This window comes from Eretmochelys imbricata, chromosome 12, assembly GCF_965152235.1.
Source record: "Eretmochelys imbricata isolate rEreImb1 chromosome 12, rEreImb1.hap1, whole genome shotgun sequence".
Lineage (NCBI taxonomy): Eukaryota > Metazoa > Chordata > Testudines > Cheloniidae > Eretmochelys > Eretmochelys imbricata.
Window position 1 is genome coordinate 3,206,426 of NC_135583.1, and position 18,989 is coordinate 3,225,414.

Here is an 18,989-nt window from a genome sequence, read left to right on the forward strand (position 1 = left end):
TGCCCAAATCCCCTGTCCCTGCGAGCAAAATGGCTGGGCCTGTGTGGGGCAAGGGTTGGCGTCAGTGTGTTTGTGTCTCCCGCATGCTCTGCTCCACAGAGGCTGTATCTGAGATAGTATTGAAGGGGTTTCCTGGGGCAGGATGAGGGTTTGGTCAATGAATCCATGGCTCTCTAGATCCACTGGCTGCCAATAATGAGGCTCACAGTGGAGGTTGCTGCCACCCTTTTGTGTCTTAATTGGTGCTCATGGCTTGGGATTACACTCAGTCCCACCCGAGCGCTGCAGTCCTTACTCGATCAAAACTCCCAAAGAAAATACACCAGGGATTATAGAAATACTCCACTCCCACAAGCCCCTCATTCTGATTCCCCTAAAGATGCACAAACCCACATTAGTGACTGGGCAGACAGCATTTATGGTAAAGAAGGGAGTGAGATTTGGGAGGCCGTGTGCATGACATGTTTTATGCTGGTGTAACTCCATTGACTTCAGGGGGGTTATTCTGTCTTGTTCCAGTGTGAGAGGATAATCTAGCAGTAGAGGTTTAAAAATTAAAATCCTGTAAATTAGAACTCTCCCATGGGTCTCCCAGGGTATCTCAGGTTTCAGTTTCTGCAGCCTTGTGTCATCATTTGCTGTTGAGCGAAGTGAGTGTAAAATGCCCAGTCAGTGCCTGAGTCAGTGGAGTTCTACACTCTGTCCCATGCAGTAGGTACCTAAGATACAGGGCAGTGAAAATTGGGCCCAGTACCTGTTGTTGCTGAGGATTTTTAATTCCAAGGGGTTTTTTGGCTTTTAAAAATTGCGCTATTGCTTATTCCAGATGAGCTAAGAAATTATGTGAGGATGCCATCCAGCAAGGTTCATCAATCCTTGGGGCCCTCCAAGATGCCTGAAGGATTCCAGAGCAAAGTTGTGGCCCCTCGTAATCCTAAGCTTGTCAGAGAAGAAGAAAAGGCTGTTACTGTAAGTACTTAACACATGGCTAGGACATCTGATCAACATCAGGGGTGGGGAGGGACCTCACAGTGCCAGTTTCCCTGCCCCCCTTTCCCACAAAGAGGTAATCCCACATTTTGTTTTGTCTTCTGACTTCAGGAAGCCCCTCCTGTGGGATCCAGGATCAATGGATGAGGAAGGGGTGGGCAAGAGGAAAGGAGTGGGAGGATACTCATCATCCCTTACCACAGACCTTGCAGTAAAGGAGAACCCCAGCAAAACAGCCGTCTCCTCAGAGTTTAAACTGGAAGCAGGTCCTTAACTAGTGGAGTGATGCTGGTGGTTGGTGCAGTAGGAACTTGCTATGCAAGCCATATCTTATGAGACTATTCCTGTTAGGCTCAACTCATCCCACCCTACTGTAAGATCTAGCAGCCTTGGGGAATTTGCCTGGCGTAGGGGCTTCTCCAGATGGCATTGAGACACCATAATGACCCTACACCTACCCCTGCACTAGCCCTTGGGGAATGTCAAGGATGATCTGGGAGAGAAGGAAGCCTGGCCTGTGTGCCACTGAACTCCAGCTATTCCTGGCTGATGCAGTAGCCCCTACGTGCCTTTGGCAGCTGGGCATAAGTTTGGGTCGTCTTCAGGCTGCTGTAACCTGAGCCTGGGGTTGAACTCATCCAGAATAGGTGAACACAGAAATGATATCATGCCAGCTTTGTCCCCTCATGAACTCTGTGCCAACCTCAGTTCCAATGCAGGGATCCACTGAGCCACTGACTTCATGTCAGGTGAAGTGAGGACTAATATGATAAAGGACTTGTAGGGTCAGGGGTCAAACCCCGCCCCTTTTACCCACACATTTAGTGAATGGGGTTTACTGTTTGAGAAGGTAAGCAGGATTCAGCCCAATGCTAGATCAGACCATGGAAACAGCTCTTTAGAGTGCCATCAAAAAGGCTATAAGGACAAAGCAAGATCAGACAACTACTGATTAAAATTAGATGATCTAAACTTGGGCCATTCCTCTTTCCTTGAATCTTGTCGCTCCATTTCTTTTATGCTTTGCCTTGACAATTCCCTCAGAGAAGTTGTCCCTACATGGGTCTTTGCATGAGCATTGTGTAATAGTGTAGCCATGGGATTTTACTAACTTTTTTCCTTTTAAGTCACTTGCTTCAGTCAGGAGTTAAAGGAACTCCCCGCCCAAAGAATCAAATTCCTCAGCTAGATGTCATTTCAAATCATGGCTGACAGAGAGACAAATAGGATGGAATCTCTTGGGTACTGCATGTATATTCCGTTCTGTATAATTAATTTACCAGTTTTAAATATTTCAGCAGGGAACTTAGTGGCATTCCAGGACTACCCTAACGGCTGAGAACACAAATTATTTATCAGCGGCACTGTAACAAGAAAAACCATTTATATAGCTCTGGTTTCTGTTGTTTTGAATTGCAGCTGACTCCATCTGCCTTCCTGAAGGAGATGTCTCTTACTACGGAGCAGAAGCTGGCTAGTACTCATGAGATGCGGCCACCTCAGATTATTGAGCTTTTAGACATGAGTGAAACCTCCCATCAAAAGGTAGCACTTCTCTGCCCTTCCCTCCAGCTCCCTTTTTCTTTCTATTTTATGTGATGTTTACAGAGACGCAGTACATAGGATTCAACTTGTTTAAATCCTGCACACAGTGGGCCTGACTGTCCTCTCAAACCACGTATTTCAATGGAACTACTCCTAGTTTACACTTGTGTAAGTCAGAGGGGATTCAGGCTCCATGTCTTTTGCAGTCAAAGGGCCAGATTCTGATCTCACTTCCACCAGTATGAATGCAGAGGATCTCAGTTTAAATGAATGGAGTTTGTCTGGATTTTCATTTCTTCTTTTTTGAGTGATGATCTCTATATGTGTTTCAATTGTGGGTGCACATGTGTGCCATGCGCCAGAGCTGGCAGGTTTTCATAGCAGTGATTGCTGACTGGCACATGTGTCATGGCACATGACTGCTGACTGGCACATGACTGGCACATGTGTCATGCGTTTCCATAGGCCATGTGGGTCAAGGCCTCTCCAGTTCTCTCTTACTGCTGCGTGGCTGGAGTCAGAACCCCTGATCCTGTTTACACTAAGAGAGCTTTTAGTGTTCCTGTTTATAGTTCCTCTTTGTTGTTTTTTGCAGTGTAGATTGTTTTAAATAGGTGTGATAGTTTTCCCAGGTCTGGACCCCCAACCCCGGGGTCTCTGTCCTGTAATCTGGGGTTCAATGACTGTTTATCTGCCCTTGCTAGTTCTCCAGCACAAGGACCAGCACTGTCTGTACTGCTTCGGGGAAGCCCATTTTGCTGCTTGCTGTGCTATCTGTAAGGCTTTCCCACTGTGGACCTGGGAGGTGCGACAACTTCACTTTAGAAAGCACCTCATGGAGGGGACCAGGTGGCCACATGCCCATTTGGACCCAGGACCATTGGAACCAGCGGTGCAGTGTCCGTCATCAGTGGTGAGTGCACTTCCCAGCACTTCCCATGCTTTGGACCATGCCCTACCCACCTTTGCCACTGCTCTCCGGCCCATCACTCACCTGCCCGGTTCCCACTGTGGAGACAAGCTGGTCCTGCTCCAGTTGGAGAGGATGATGCCCATGCTACACCATGGTCTATCCACACTGCTGGCTCCCCTGCTGCCGAAGGCATCTTTGGATTCCGAGAGCTTTTCTGAAACAGAGCCAACATTTTCTCCGATATCCAGACACAGCTCTGACTCTTGCTCCCAACTGCCTCCACTACTCCTCTGCAGTGTTATAGTTTCACATTGCCAACTATCAGGTTCTGCTGGTGAAATATGACCTTAACACCTATGCTTGGAGAGTTCAAGGACAAGCTACCCCAAGACCAGCAGCAGCGATTGCAGGCGCTGGTGGATGAAGGGCACCTTTGTAGATGAAGTCAGCCTCCAAGCAGTGGTCAATGCAGCTGACACATCCTTGTGCTGGCTTGCCAAAGGGGTCCTCATGCACCACAAGTCCTGGTACAGTCCTCTAGTTTCCCTCAAGAGGTACAAACGACCATAGGGACCTCCCCTTTGATGAGGACAAGTTGTTCTATGCTAAGACTGATGAGCATCATCACTCGCTAAAGGACTCGAGGGCTACGCTGTGCTCCCTGGGGATCTATACTCCAGCCCCGCGGCGCGAACAGCAGCTCCAAAAATTCCGCCCCCGACCGTATGCACCCTATCTGCTGTACTAGCAGTGGCCCCAGGAACCCCGACATCAGCACCACCAGTCCCAGCATCAGTGACCCATGACCTCAGCCACGGCCATTTCCTCGACTCTTACCCACTGGCAACCCAAGGCATACTTCTGATAGGTCGGTTGAGAGCTGCGAACCCTTCCCCTTGCCACCTGTGGCCCCACACATCATCTTTGGGGGCCATCTTGCCCAATTCACCCACAATTGGGACAAGATCACCATGGACTGTGAGGTCCTGGAGATAATCCACTATGGACACTCCACAGAATTTCTTTTGTTTCCCTCACCCCCCAGACACCTCCAGGGGACCCTACCAATCAATGCCTTCTCCAACAAGAGGCCGAAGCTCTTCTCGCAAAGGGTGCCATAGAGACCAAAGGCTTCTACTCCTCTTACTTCCTCATCCCCAAGAAGGGTGGAGGTGCTGCCCCATTCTAGACCTGTGCATACTAAATAGCTTTATCCGAAAGTCTGAATTATGTATGCTGATGCTGGCTTCTATTATCCCCTTCCTCTCCTGCCCCGGGGCCTGGTTTGCAGCCCTTGACATGAAGGATTGTATTCAGGTTACAGGGAACCAGATGAACTAATTCGGATGGGGCCAGGCACTATTTGTGTCACCAGGCGTCAGGCCAAGATGAGGACACTGGGAATCAGGCAGGTCACAGTACGTAGGGCTGGGCGAGCGTTCCAGGCAGCAGCCAGGTAGAGCCCAGTTGTGCAGATAATTTCCTGTGCCTCCCTTTGGGTTTAAAGAGGAAGCTCTGACCAATCCGAGGTCACATTGTTTCACCAATCAGGGCCTAGGGGAGGCCTCCTTGATATAGCTTCAGGTTTCATGGTCTCTCCGCTAGGTTGTTTAGTACCAAGCTGCTGAGTGAGACAGGGAGGTGAACTTCAGGGTCATGATACCATGGAGGTTGCATAGGGGAATGCCCCTCTGACAGCGTGGAGGCATGCTCAGCAGGATAAACATTTAAATTTGGTTTCTTGCTCAATATTTAATACCTATTCCAAGAGGATACATTACTGAAGTGCTCTACAGAGCAGAAAATCCCCAGCCAAAACCTGTAACAGATTGGTTGAGAACTATCCTAAATAGCACAGGAAACTTGGAACATATCCAAACTCCAGGGGCCAGAAATAGTTGACAGCACACACTGACAATCCTCCCCGACCTGTGGATGAAAACCTGGCCCCACTACAGTCAATGGCAAAACTCCCATCGACTTCAGTGGGCCCAGGATTTCATCATGCAGGCCTTCTCAGTCTGGACCAGTGGTTCTCAACCTGTAGTCTATGGGTCTGCAGACCATGTCAGAGATTTCCACAGTGGTCTACACCTCTGTTATAAATATAAAGGGAAGGGTAACCACCTTTTTGTATACAGTGCTATAAAATCCCTTCTGGCCAGAGGCAAAACCCTTTCACCTGTAAAGGGTTAAGAAGCTAAGGTAACCTAGCTGGCACCTGACCCAAAATGACCAATGAAAGGACAATGTCAAGGTTTCTTCCCCACTCTGAACTTTAGGGTACAGATGTGGGGACCTGCATGAAAGACCCCCTAAGCTTATTCTTACCAGCTTAGGTTAAAAACTTTCCCAGGGTACAAACTTTGCCTTGTCCTTGAACCGTATGCTGCCACCACCAAGCGTGTTAAACAAAGAACAGGGAAAGAGCCCACTTGGAGACGTCTTCCCCCAAAATATCCCCCCAAGTCCTACACCCCCTTTCCTGGGGAGGGCTTGATAAGAATCCTTACCAATTTGTACAGGTGAACACAGACCCAAACCCTTGGATCTTAAGAACAATGAAAAATTAATTAGATTCTTAAAAGAAGAATTTTAATTAAAGAAAAGGTAAAAGAATTACCTTTGTAAAATTAGGATGGTAAATACCTTACAGGGTATTTCAGAAGGAATTTTATAGCACTGTATACAAAAAGATGGCTACTCTTCCCTTTATATTTATTACAACCTCCATTTGAAATTTTTTAGGAGTCTACAAATGAAAAAAGGTTTAAATCACTGGTCTAGACTCAGATGTCCCTCGAGGGTCTTGGCGCAGGATGCCTCCTTATTAGACTGTGGAGATGGTACCTGCCTGTCGGTGCAAGGGCAAGCACAGTCAAATTAAAATATTTAGGGCTAACCTAAGAATCTCCATTGAATATGTGCTGCTTTGCCCCACAACCCCCTGCTCTGTGTGTCAGTGCACATTCCTTGGCATGCTCAAGGAACAGCGTGAAATAGCACAGGTTTGAAAGGACAAAGTTGAGTATTCCTCGCTCTGGTTTAAAACTCACTAGAAAAGATTATGTAACCAAAGTTCTGTCCTCATTCAAATCCTCCAGGGACACCAAGGTAATGTGAAATCATATAGCCTTGTCTTCTGTCATCTTTTGCTGAACTCTGAACAGCTGCTGCATTGCTTCTCTTGGTTGCCTTCCTTACTGACACTAAAACTCTCTGCTCTCTAGTCTCCTGGGCCAGATCTTCAAAGGTATTTAAGCACCTTACTCCCATAGGATCCTCCCAGATCCTCAAAGGCATTTAGGCACCTAACTTCCATGGGATCCTCAAAGGCATTTAGGAGCTTAATTCCCATGCCTTACTCCTATGCCAGTTAGGCATTTAAATCTCTGAGGATATGGACCCTGATGTCTTTACCTCAGGGTGAGTGCAGGCTATAAAGTTAATGGGCAACAATCATCCCTACAGTATCTCCACTGGGGTCCTGATGTAAATTCATTGATCTCAGTTACTCCATGGTTCTTTTGGGGAGTGTTCACTGCAAACCTTATATAATTGCTCATAGAGATGGTCTAGATTGCATCCTGTTAAAGAGCAATGCAGAATTTGCATTCATGACCCCATTCCTCCAAGCATTTCTGTGTCCACTTACTGAGTGTCTCTTTACATCTTTAGTTCTCTTCAGTTGACCTGGAGCAGAGCTTGTTTCAGCCCTTCCCATCAGAGGTGGTATTTCAGAACTATGCCCCTTGTGAGATCTATGAAGTCCCGCTGATTCTGAGGAACAATGACAAGGTAAGAGCCATCACTTGGACCTTTACCAGTCCATGGTGTTGTCTAATTTCTATAGGTTTTGTACTGCACTGATCACTGTGTTATTAGCTCAGTGTTGGAGCACGGCCTATAATAAGATGCTTCTGATGGCTATAGTTACAAAGTGACTGTAACCTACCAGCAGAATTTGTGCCCCTAAGTGCCTGATGCTTCAGTGTGTAGGACACACATTTTTCTGCAAGCTAAAATTCTGATTTGTTCATGCAAATGGATTTTGCACCCGTATCCTGGGTACTTAGATGTTTAACTACTGCACTGGCAGGCATAAATGCCAATTGACATTGAAAGGTTTCATGTGAAGGTGTGAGCCTGAAAATCAAACTTTCAGACTGACTAGGACTAATGGTTCTCATTTGTGTGACCTGCTTTGTGACTGTGTCACCTAAGGGGGATAATATTTCAATTAGGATCCAAATTAGGTTTACTCTGGGATAAGAGGCCAAGGCTGAGTTAGGGCAAGGTTTGCATTGATGGTGCCAAAATCTGATGAATTGTTCTGAACTGGGGTCCAAATGTCTCTCTGGTGGAAGGACATGCAAGCTCATTGTCTCCATTGGGGGCTGTTCCTCTGACACCAGGATTAGAACAGGCCCTGGGACTGGGAGAGGAGTGTCTTTCTGCTATTTGGATCTAGAACTCAAGCCAAAGGCGCAGGTTTGGTGTGGGGATAGACTCAGAACCACCTTTCCTCCTGAAATCCAAAGGGAACCCGTTCTTAGGGTTTGGTTTTGGCCTGTCCTTGCTGTAGCTGCCCCGGACAGTGAGAAAGTACCATTTATAGAGTGGTGGTAAGCAGGTCCCTGCTTCCTTGATGAAGGGCCTTATCCTTTGATGTGCCAAGTGCCCATTTTAATGTCTTTTTAAAGCTCACCTCTTCCTTTTCGAGGCTCATTTTGTCCTCCTTTTTGGTCCCCTTTGTTGACATGGGCCTTGACAGGAAGTGCAGGACATTTAGGCTTGCCATGTGATGAACTGAAAGAACAGTTTCCTGCTTGCTGATAACACTCACCCATACACCTCTCATTCCATAGACTCTACTTAGTCTCTGCTTGAACCATGCAGATGGGCCTTGTCTGAACCCAGGGAAGATGGAAGTCTTGGGAGGGGTTCTTGGCTCGCTCCTTTTTGTGTCCCTGCTCATGGAGGGGTCTGTTCCAAAGGAGTTAACCCAATTAGGAACCATTTTTGGCGATGTCCTTCCTTTGGAGAGCTATGTTTCTAAGGTGGTGCCAGAGTGTTCTGGGCTTCAGCCTTGCACATGCTGTGGCCTTCTCTGTCCTGCCATGGCCAGGGAACAACAGCACGAGCCCATGTGGCCAGAAGGCTCAATTCCTGCCAGTAATTTCCTCTTCGCAGTGTTCCCAGCAGGACTTCTCTGCTACTCACAGCTAGTGTGTAGCATGCCTGACTGATCAGCCGTACTCTGACTACACCCACCACATGTTCCGTGCCTGCCTACTAAGTGATTGTCAAGGTTCCTTCCCCACTCTGAACTCTAGGGTACAGATGTGGGGACCTGCATGAAAACCTCCTAAGCTTACTTTTACCAGCTTAGGTTAAAACTTCCCCAAGGTACAAATTAATTTTACCCTTTGCCCTTGCATTTCCACTGCCACCACCAAACTTTATCTGGGTTTACTGGGAAACGTAGTTTGGACATGTCTTTCCCCCCAGAATCCTCCCAACCCTTGCACCCCACTTCCTGGGGAAGGTTTGGTAAAAATCCTCACCAATTTGCATAGGTGACCACAGACCCAAACCCTTGGATCTGAGAACAATGAAAAAGCATTCAGTTTTCTTACAAGAAGACTTTGAATAGAAGTAAAGGAATCACCTCTGTAAAATCAGGATAGTAGATACCTTACAGGGTAATTAGATTCAAACATAGAGAATCCCTCTAGGCAAAACCTTAAGTTACAAAAAAGACACACAGACAGGAATAGTCATTCTATTCAGCACAGTTCCTTTCTCAGCCATTTAAAGAAATCATAATCTAACACATACCTAGCTAGATTACTTACTAAGTTCTAAGACTCCATTCCTGTTCTGTCCCCGGCAAAAGCATCACACAGACAGACACAGACCCTTTGTTTTTTCCCCCTCCCGCCAGCTTTTGAAAGTATCTTGTCTCCTCATTGGTCATTTTGGTCAGGTGCCAGCGAGGTTACCTTTAGCTTCTTAACCCTTTACAGGTGAGAGGATTTTTCCTCTGGCCAGGAGGGATTTTAAAGGGGTTTATCCTTCCCTTTATATTTATGACAGTGATGGATTGGCATGAACCAAGAGCATCCTGCCTCTGGTCAAGACCTTTTTTAGCCTTGTTCTTTAGATGCTGTAGCGGTGTGAGACTCACCCCTGTGGCACCTCCTGCTGGTCGTCCAGGGAATTAGTGTTCCAGCCTCCGGAGCGCCCTCTGCAGGCCGGTGTCCTGCTTGCTGCTGGCCCCCATGTCCCTCCCGGACCCCGGTGCCCCTTTTACCCAGGGTGCTTCCCCCTGGCAGTACCTCCACAGATCTGGGTCTCACCTCCCCAGGGAATCCCCACCCACTATCCCCACCTCACCTCAGTCTGTTGCCACTGCCAGTCATCAACTAGCCCCCGTTCCCTGAGGCCGACTGCAGTGTAAACGCCAGTTGTCACAGGCAAGAGGGGTTTGGACCTGCTGCCTTTGCCTACCCCCTTCAACCCCAGTATCTATTTAGCCTTACTCTAGGCCTGCAGCCTGGGGAGTTTCCAGGCCGGAGCTCCTCTAGCCTTCCCCCAGCCCTGCTCCACCTCAGGTACTCTCTCAGCTTCCAGGCAGCCAGGTCCTTTTCCCTCAGCAAGCCAGAGGGAGAGTCCTCTCAGCTCCTGGCTTCACTGGCCTTTATAGGGCCCACTGGGTCCGTTTGGGTCGTGGCCCCAGCTGCGCCTACTCCGCCAATCAGCCCAGCTTTTCCCCTGTCCCAGCCCTCTCCCAGGGCTGTTTTAAGCCCTTCAGGGCAGGAGCGGGTGACCACCCTGCAACAGGAAGGAGGGTCAGTCTGCTCGGGCTGCCCTGCTGGCTGGAGTTCTCTCCCTTCTTGGGCTGCTGCTGCCACTGCTGCGGAGTGAGGGGGGGCATTGCCGGCCCGCCCCCTCCACCCTCTGCCTCCGGAAGGAGAAACCAGGACCCCACCATCACTAACATCTATGGGTCCTTCCTGCCTGGCTGGCTGATTGCTGCTCACTGCTGCTGCTGTGGGAACCGCTGCTGCCGGTGAGGAGGAGGAAGAAGAGGACTCCCGCAGAGGGACATTGTTGAGAGGGTTCATTCACAAACGGAGTGACTTTTGACATCTCTGCTCTTGGGGGGCGGGGGTGACTTTATTGCTGCTGGGGGGAGCAAGAGGAAGAGGCGTGGAGCCCTCCCCCTTGCCCATCTGCTCCCAACCTACCACCACCCCCAACTACCGCCGCCCCCTCCGTCACCCCACATACCAACCGGACCTGCTCTTCGCCCCTCGACATGGCTGATTGTTTCTCCCCCTTCACCACCTGGGACTGTTTGCAGCAGTGAGCGGCAATAGACTGAGCTACACAAGCACACGTGGGCGCACGTGTCTCCTTACCTTGGACCTTCCCTCCCCCCAGCTGCATTTGGCTGGTGGGGTCCCCTCCCTGCTGTGCCCCCCAGACCCCTGTGCTAGTTTGCCGCCCCCCCCCCCCACAGCCAGCCCCGCCTGCTACTTGTTTTGTTCCCCTAGGAGTTCTGCTTTTGTTAGTTTTGCCTCCCCTGCCCCGGCCCTTCCGTGTTTGCTACCTGCCCCACCCCAAACTTTGGGTTTTAGTTTGGTTGCCTGCCCCTCCCTTTTATTTGTAGCTTCCATTTGTGATATATTTGATAACTTGTATTTGGTCCGGGACCTCTTGGAGCTGGGGTATAGGGATGCTGTGTCTTTTGCCCTCCTGTCCCTGGACCAGGAGAAGGCGTTTGACAGGGTGGACCACGGGTATCTCCTGGGCACCCTGTGGGCGTTTGGCTTCGGTTCCCAGTTCGTGGGCTTTTTCCAGGTGCTGTACCCTGACGCGGAGTGTCTGGTCAGGCTCAACTGGACCCTGACTGAGCCGGTCAGCTTCAGGTGGGGAGTATGGCAGGGGTGCCCCCCTTCGGGCCAGCTGTATGCTCTGGCGATTGAGCCCTTCCTCTGTCTCCTCTGCCAGAGGTTGATGGGGTTGGTGCTTCAGGACCGGAGCTGCGGCTGGTCCTGTCTACATACGCCGACGATGTGCTCCTTGTTGTCCAGGACCCGGACGACCTGGTGCGGGTGGAGGCCTGCCAGGCCGTTTACTCAGTGGTCTCCTCCACCCGGGTCAGCTGGGTCAAGCGCTCTGGCCTGGTGGTTGGGGACGGGTGGCAGGCAAGCTCCCTCCCACCTGCGCTTCAAGCCATCCAGTGGGGCATGGGTCCGCTGCTCTATCTTGGCGTTTATCTATCCGCCATGCATTCTTCTCTGCCAGAGAACTGGCAGGATTTGGACGCCAGGGTGGGTGTGTGACTGCGGAGATGGACAGGACTGTTCTGGTGTCTCTCCCTGTGAGGGAGAGTGCTGGTGCTGAACCAGCTAGTCCTGTCCATGCTCTGGCACCGGCTCAACACCCTGAGCCTGGCCCCGAGGATCCTGGCCAGGCTCCAGAGGATGGCTCTGGAGTTCTTGTGGCTGGGGCTGCACTGGTTCTCTGCAGGGGTCCTGAGTCTCCCCCTGGAGGAGGGAGGACAAGGCCTGGCCTGCCTGCGCAGCCAGGTCCATGTCTTCTGCCTCCAGGCCCTGCAGAGACTCCTTTATGGTGCAGGTAGTCCGGCGTGGAGCACGTTGGTGCACGCCTTCCTCCGCCGCCTCTGAGGGCTCCGATACAACCAGCAGCTCTTTTTTCTCCATCCGAGAGGTCTCCCGCGAGACCTCTCTGAGCTGCCGGTCTTCTACCAGGACCTCCTCTGGACCTGGAAGCTTTTTTCGGAGACCAGGTCCTTTGTGGCCACCGAGGGGGCGGACCTCCTCGTGGAGCCCCTGCTACACAACCTTGATCTACGTGTGCAGGTGGCAGAGTCTCCCTCGGTGCATCGGAGGTTGGTCCTGGCAGAAACCACCAGAGTCTGAGACCTCCTGGACTACGACAGGGGGGACTAGGTGGTGCCCCGTGTGCTCGGTCGACACATGGGGCTTTCCACCCTTCCGACCCCTAGGCACGTACTCCAGGAGGTGGAGGCCGCCTTGTCACCTGATTCTCTCGTTTTCCTGCGGCGAGCCCTGCGAGAGGGTGCTCTCCACCCACCCCTCTCCCCTGGCCCTCCAGACAATTTTCTTCGGCCCCTGTTCCACGAGCCCCCCCCCCCCCCCGCCCCGGCCTCCCCGTTCCCACACTCCGAGCCAGCTGTACACTCTGCAGCCAGTCTGGTTTCGAACCGCACCCAGAAACCATCTGTACATACTTGTACTCCACACACTGCACTTCCTCACCCTCGTGTCCCGCCCCGATGGGACGTTTCCACCTCAAGAGGGTGAGGAGCCCCGGTGGGCCAGCCTTTATTCCACCTTGGACCCATGGACCTTCGGGGACATAGGTTGGCGGTTCCTTCATGGAGCCATGAGCACAGGCATGCACCTGGCGCGGTTCACCCCTATACCCGAGGCCTGCCCCTTTTGCGGTGAGGGAGAACCTGGCGCACGCCTATCTTGAATGTGCCAAGTTGCAGCCCCTATTCCGGCTCCTCCAGAACCTCTTGTTGAGGTTCTGGCTGCACTTCTCCCCGCACTTGTTCCTCACGAACAAGGTCAGCTCCCAGACTACTGCACTGGGCAGCACAGCATGGGGAGGAGGTGGCCAGCCCTCTGTGGAGAAAGAAGTGGTTAGGGACTATTTAGAAAAGCTGGACGTGCACAAGTCCATGGGGCCGGATGCGTTGCATCCGAGAGTGCTAAAGGAATTGGCGGCTGTGATTGCAGAGCCATTGGCCATTATCTTTCAAAACTCATGGCGATTGGGGGAAGTCCCAAAAGACTGGAAAAAGGCTAATGTAGTGCCAACCTTTTAAAAAAGAGAAGGAGGAGGATCCTGGGAACTACAGGCCAGTCAGCCTCACCTCAGTCCGCTGAAAAATCGTGGAGCATGTCCTCAAGGAATCAATTCTGAAGCACTTAGAGGCGAGGAAAGTGATCAGGAACAGTCAGCATGGATTCACCAAGGGAAAGTCATGCCTGACTAATCTAATTGCCTTCTATGATGAGATAACTGGTTCTGTGGATGAAGGGAAAGCAGTGGACGTGTTATTCCTTGACTTTAGCAAAGCTTTTGACACTGTCTCCCACAGTATTCTTGCCAGCAAGTTAAAGACGTATGGGCTGGATGAATGCACTATAAGGTGGATAGAAATTTGGCTAGATTGTCGGGCTCAATGGGTAGTGATCAATGGCCCCACGTCTAGTTGGCAGCCGGTATCAAGTGGAGTACCCCAAGGGTCAGTCCTCGGGCCGATTTTGTTCAATATCTTCATAAATGCGCAATATCTTCTGCGGAAAAGGACCTAGGGGTGACAGTGGACGAGAAGCTGGATATGAGTCAGCAGTGTGCCCTTGTTGCCAAGAAGGCCAATGGCATTTTGGGATGTATAAGTAGGGGCATAGCGAGCAGATCGAGGGACGTGATCGTCCCCCTCTATTCGACATTGGTGAGGCCTCATCTGGAGTACTGTGTCCAGTTTTGGGCCCCACACTACAAGAAGGATGTGGATAAATTGGAGAGAGTCCAGCGAAGGGCAACAAAAATGATTAGGGGTCTAGAACACATGACTTATGAGGAGAGGCTGAGGGAGCTGGGATTGTTTAGTCTGCGGAAGAGAAGAATGAGGGGGGATTTGATAGTTGCTTTTAGCTACCTGAAAGGTGGATCCAAAGAGGATGGATCTAGACTATTCTCAGTGATAGCAGATGACAGGACAAGGAGTAATGGTCTCAAGTTGCAGTAGGGGAGATTTAGGTTGGATATTAGGAAAAACTTTTTCAGTAGGAGGGTGGTGAAACACTGGAATGTGTTACCTAGGGAAGTGGTGGAATCCCCTTCCTTAGAAGTTTTTAAGGTTAGGCTTGACAAAGCCCTGGCTGGGATGATTTAGTTGGGGATTGGTCCTGCTCTGGGCGGGGGTTTGGACGAGATGACCTCCAGAGGTCCCTTCCAACTCTGATATTCTATGATTCTCTTTGCACACCTTATCCGTGGCCCCACAAAGTCACAAGACCTCCTCATCAACCTCCTCCTGGCCCTGGGCAAAGTTTCCATCTATAATAACAGGAGGAGGATGGTGGACAAGGGGGTGCTCTGCGACTGTGGGGCCTATTTTTGCTCCTCCCTAGTTTCACGCATCCGGGCAGAGTTCCACTGGGCAGCATCACTAGCTCCCTTGACAGCTTTGAGGAGCAGTGGGCGCTGTCCGGGGTTCTCTGCTCGGTGTACCCATCCGGTATCCTCGTTTTGAACCTATGACCTTCACTCCAACCCGTTTTTCATTAGTTGTCCCCCGCATTTACTTGGTCCCTGGGTCCGGTGGTCCCTCCCTCTAGGTTGGGGGAGGGGCCTTTAGAACCTCCCATGTTTTCCAATATGACCCGGTAAAGATGTCTACATTCTTTTGGGGGTCTCACCAGACCCCCTGGAGTCAGCAGGTCACCATGCTGCTGTGTGAGGACTCCTAGAGTGTCTCAGCTCATCTTCCCCTGGTCTGCAAATGTTCCGTGTTGACATGTGTCTTCTATTTTACTCAAGCATGGCCACAGTGGGGCCCAGCCCTGGTGTCCTCATCCCTGCTTGTTAAAATCAGGATTGTTCACTTGGATTGTGTCTCAAAACAGGGTGATTTCCTTCACACTTATTCCCTCTCTGTAATTAATATGATCTCCTCACATTGATGTAATCCATTTACCAGCCTCTGTCTCTGCATCATTACTCACCTGGGGATGGATGAATCAGCCTCAGCTCAGATAGGCTCTCCTTCCCCTTTGAAGTTGTCATAAATATAAAGGGAAGGGTAAACCCCTTTAAAATCCCTCCTGGCCAGAGGAAAAATCCTCTTACCTGTAAAGGGTTAAGAAGCTAAAGGTAACCTCGCTGGCACCTGACCATAATGACCAATGAGGAGACAAGATACTTTCAAAAGCTGGGAGGAGGGAGAGAAACAAAGGGTCTGTGTCTGTCGGTATGCTGCTTTTGCCGGGGATAGAACAGGAAAGGAGTCTTAGAACTTTTAGTAAGTAATCTAGCTAGGTATGTGTTAGATTATGATTTCTTTAAATGGCTGAGAAAAGAATTGTGCTGAATAGAATGACTATTTCTGTCTGTGTGTCTTTTTTGTAACTTAAGGTTTTGCCTAGAGGGATTCTCTATGTTTGAATCTAATTACCCTGTAAGGTATCTACCATCCTGATTTTACAGGGGTGATTCCTTTACTTCTATTTACTTCTATTTCTATTAAAAGTCTTCTTGTAAGAAAACTGAATGCTTTTTCATTGTTCTCAGATCCAAGGGTTTGGGTCTGTGGTCACCTATGCAAATTGGTGAGGATTTTTACCAAACCTTCCCCAGGAAGTGGGGTGCAAGGGTTGGGAGGATTCTGGGGGGAAAGACGTGTCCAAACTACGTTTCCCAGTAAACCCAATTAGAGTTTGGTGGTGGCAGTGGATATTCCAAGGACAAAGGATAAAATTAATTTGTACCTTGGGGAAGTTTTAACCTAAGCTGGTAAAAGTAAGCTTAGGAGGTTTTCATGGAGGTCCCCACATCTGTACCCTAGAGTTCAGAGTGGGGGAGGAACCTTGACAGAAGTGTTCCCGATTTGTATGGGGCCAAATCACTGCACCACCTGTGCACCTCACTGAATGACTCTGAAGTCAGCTGACACTACTAGATGATGTGGAGCTGCTGGGGGTGGGGAATCAGGCAGAGGAGCTTCCTTCCCCTGCCCATAACAGCACTGTCTCAGTCCCGACTCTGTCTGTCAGTCTGTGATGTGGCAGAGGTCCGTGCCACCCTTGGGCTGCTGCTCTTGCATGGGGAAAGGAGAGTTCCAGGTATTGTGTTACAGGAGAGGCTGGGTTGGTGGGAGTTGCTGGAGGAGACTTCTCTGTACCCTGTGATTACCTTCAGGGAGATCTTCCTCCCAGTGGCCTCTTCTCCTCTCCCCTCTGACAATCCTGTTTCAGGTTGGTGGGAGTTGTGGGAGGAGACTTCTCCGTACCCTGTGATTACCTTCAGGGGGATCTTCCTCCCAGTGGCCTCTTCCCCTCTCCCCCCTGACAATCCTGTTTCGGAGCTGTGAGCCATCTTGAGCCATGTGGCCTGTTCATGCCCCCTGTCTGTCACTCACCTGGGGAGGAATGTGTCTGCTTCCCTCTGGGCCAACCAACAGCATGGCACTGCATACCTGAAGTCTTTCCCCTCCACCCGATTGCCAGTAGAAATAGGGCTGGGCTTAGCCAGACATGCTTGTGGCTGCAAAGCCTCCCCATTGCATGTGGTTGCTATGCACTCTGCTCCCCAGACTCTCTCTGGGCCCGGAACTGACCCACAGGTTTTAATGTTAATCTCTTTTGAGAAGTGAGTTAGTAACATATGTATCCTCTGCATTGAACTGACATGTCTTATAAATCACTAAGAGCAAGTACAGGGACTGATTTCCTTCTTACATACACTGGAGTAAAATTAACTCAATGGTGTTAGTGTCCAGAAATGTTCATTTAAATCAGAAATGGGAACAGACTGACTTACTGGCAGCAGTAGAATGCCTTTTAATTGCATGCTTATGAACAAATTTCAGAAGCCCTTTCAGTGCCATGCCTTTTCTGAGAGGAGTGGCTCTGTTTTACCTTTAGAGGGCTCACGATCGCCAGCACCTCAGCTCTTTCCACAGTGTCTGCCGCCTTTGCTTGAAATAACTTTGTGATCACTTTGAGATTTCCCTGAGAGGAGTGGGAGCGGGGAGGCAGTTGAAAGATCTCAGCAATTCTGAACCATTGATTTATAATCAGGACTGAAAATGGAGAAAACGAGGACTTGAAATTTCAGCAGAGAATAAGCTTGCTTGAAGGAGGTGTGTGCCGGAAAGAATCCCATGGGAAAAGATAGTGAGAAGGAGCAAGAAAGGGATCTGAATTAGAAAGTGTTCCAGGAGAAACTATTGTACGCCCCAGGGTTTTGTTTGACATCTGAACAACAAGAAGAAAGTGTGAAAAGTAATCAGAGATCTGGTCCTGCAAGGAAAAGGCATATTAGATATAAAACTTCAGGTGCAAAGAGGATGGAAAAGTGTATAGGAGAGAGTGGAAAGAAAGAAATCCTTCTCCGGTTCTAATGGTACAAGATGATAAAACAGAGGATGAAATGAAGCCTGCCTGAAAGTAATGGCTAATGAGAAGCTCTGCTGTTATGGAGGTAGTAGGAGGCTAAAGGGAACTAGTGTTAGAGAGTGTCCCAGGAGAAAGAAAAGGAATACTTGTGGCACCTTAGAGACTAACCAATTTATTTGAGCATGAGCTTTCGTGAGCTACAGCTCACTTCATCAGATGCATCTGATGAAGTGAGCTGTAGCTCACGAAAGCTCATGCTCAAATAAATTGGTTAGTCTCTAAGGTGCCACAAGTACTCCTTTTCTTTTTGCGAATACAGACTAACACGGCTGTTACTCTGAAACCTGTCCCAGGAGAGGAGAAAGATGCTGTGAGGACCTTAGGGCTACATTCATTTGGTAGTGGAGGAATATTGGAAATATGGCTGAGCCATGACACATGTATTCCCAAAACAAAAGGGAAGGAGCTTCCTCGTGAGATTTTGTATGCTCTACAGTATAATCCCAATTTTAACTTGGGTTGACCCTGCCTGTGTACACTTCTCCAACAAACCCTGCCTCACTTCCCCTCGTTGACCACTTCTCTGCTGCATTCCCTTACACTTGCCCTTTGGAGGACAGGCATACCATTGCCACAGCACTGCTTCTGAGTGATGTAGATGTGGCAGCAAATGATGTTCATCTTTGCCAAATACCAGCCAGCAGACAAAGAGTTAACTCTTCTTTTTAAGTGGAAAAGAACTTCTGCATAAATATTTCTGCAGCTCCCAGCAAAATGAATAAACGTGTACAGTTGCAACTGGGGAGGTGTACGTTATGGGAGGGAGGGAGTGACTGTGTGAATGAGACAGTGTGGAATTGTTGCTGTTCCAAAACAAATGTGTTTTGGAAGCTAGTGAGACCTCAGTCACTGGACAGCACTTGTGTAATAGGGACCCTGGCACATACTGTAGCATTAACAGATTCCACACTCATCTCTGCTGAATTTTAATACCACAGGGATCTTGTTAATAAACCCCCAAAAGATCCCCTTACGTTTTAATTTGACTGTTTTTGTAAATAGTTTTCATTGTATAAAAGTAACAAGACACTTCAGCAGTTAGTTTAGAATGTTTTATCTCTAGTTTTCAGATCTCTGAATTGACAGCTGCATACAATGCACTTGTGATTATAACTCTGTACTCTGCTTTGTGAAAATCAAGTTAAAGGCATAGAGTATTCCGAATGTGGCCTCTCTAATCTTTTAAATACAGAGGTGGAATGATTTAGTCCTTCTTTATTGCTGCTATTTATACATAGTAAAATTGCTTTCTTTTTCTCTGGCTCTTTCTAAGCAGTGCTTAGAGAGATTTT

General features: G+C 49.4%; 1 protein-coding gene across 1 annotated transcript in view; it reads left to right on the forward strand.

Annotated features, from left to right (window-relative positions):
• The first annotated feature begins 849 nt into the window (after nucleotides 1-849).
• Nucleotides 850-18,989, forward strand: part of HYDIN (HYDIN axonemal central pair apparatus protein) — a 387,143-nt gene continuing 369,003 nt past the window's right edge. The window contains exons 1-3 of the mRNA XM_077831048.1: nucleotides 850-969; nucleotides 2,410-2,535; nucleotides 7,127-7,246. Coding sequence (XP_077687174.1) covers nucleotides 850-969; nucleotides 2,410-2,535; nucleotides 7,127-7,246 — 366 coding nt within the window. The remainder of the gene's footprint in view (nucleotides 970-2,409; nucleotides 2,536-7,126; nucleotides 7,247-18,989) is intronic.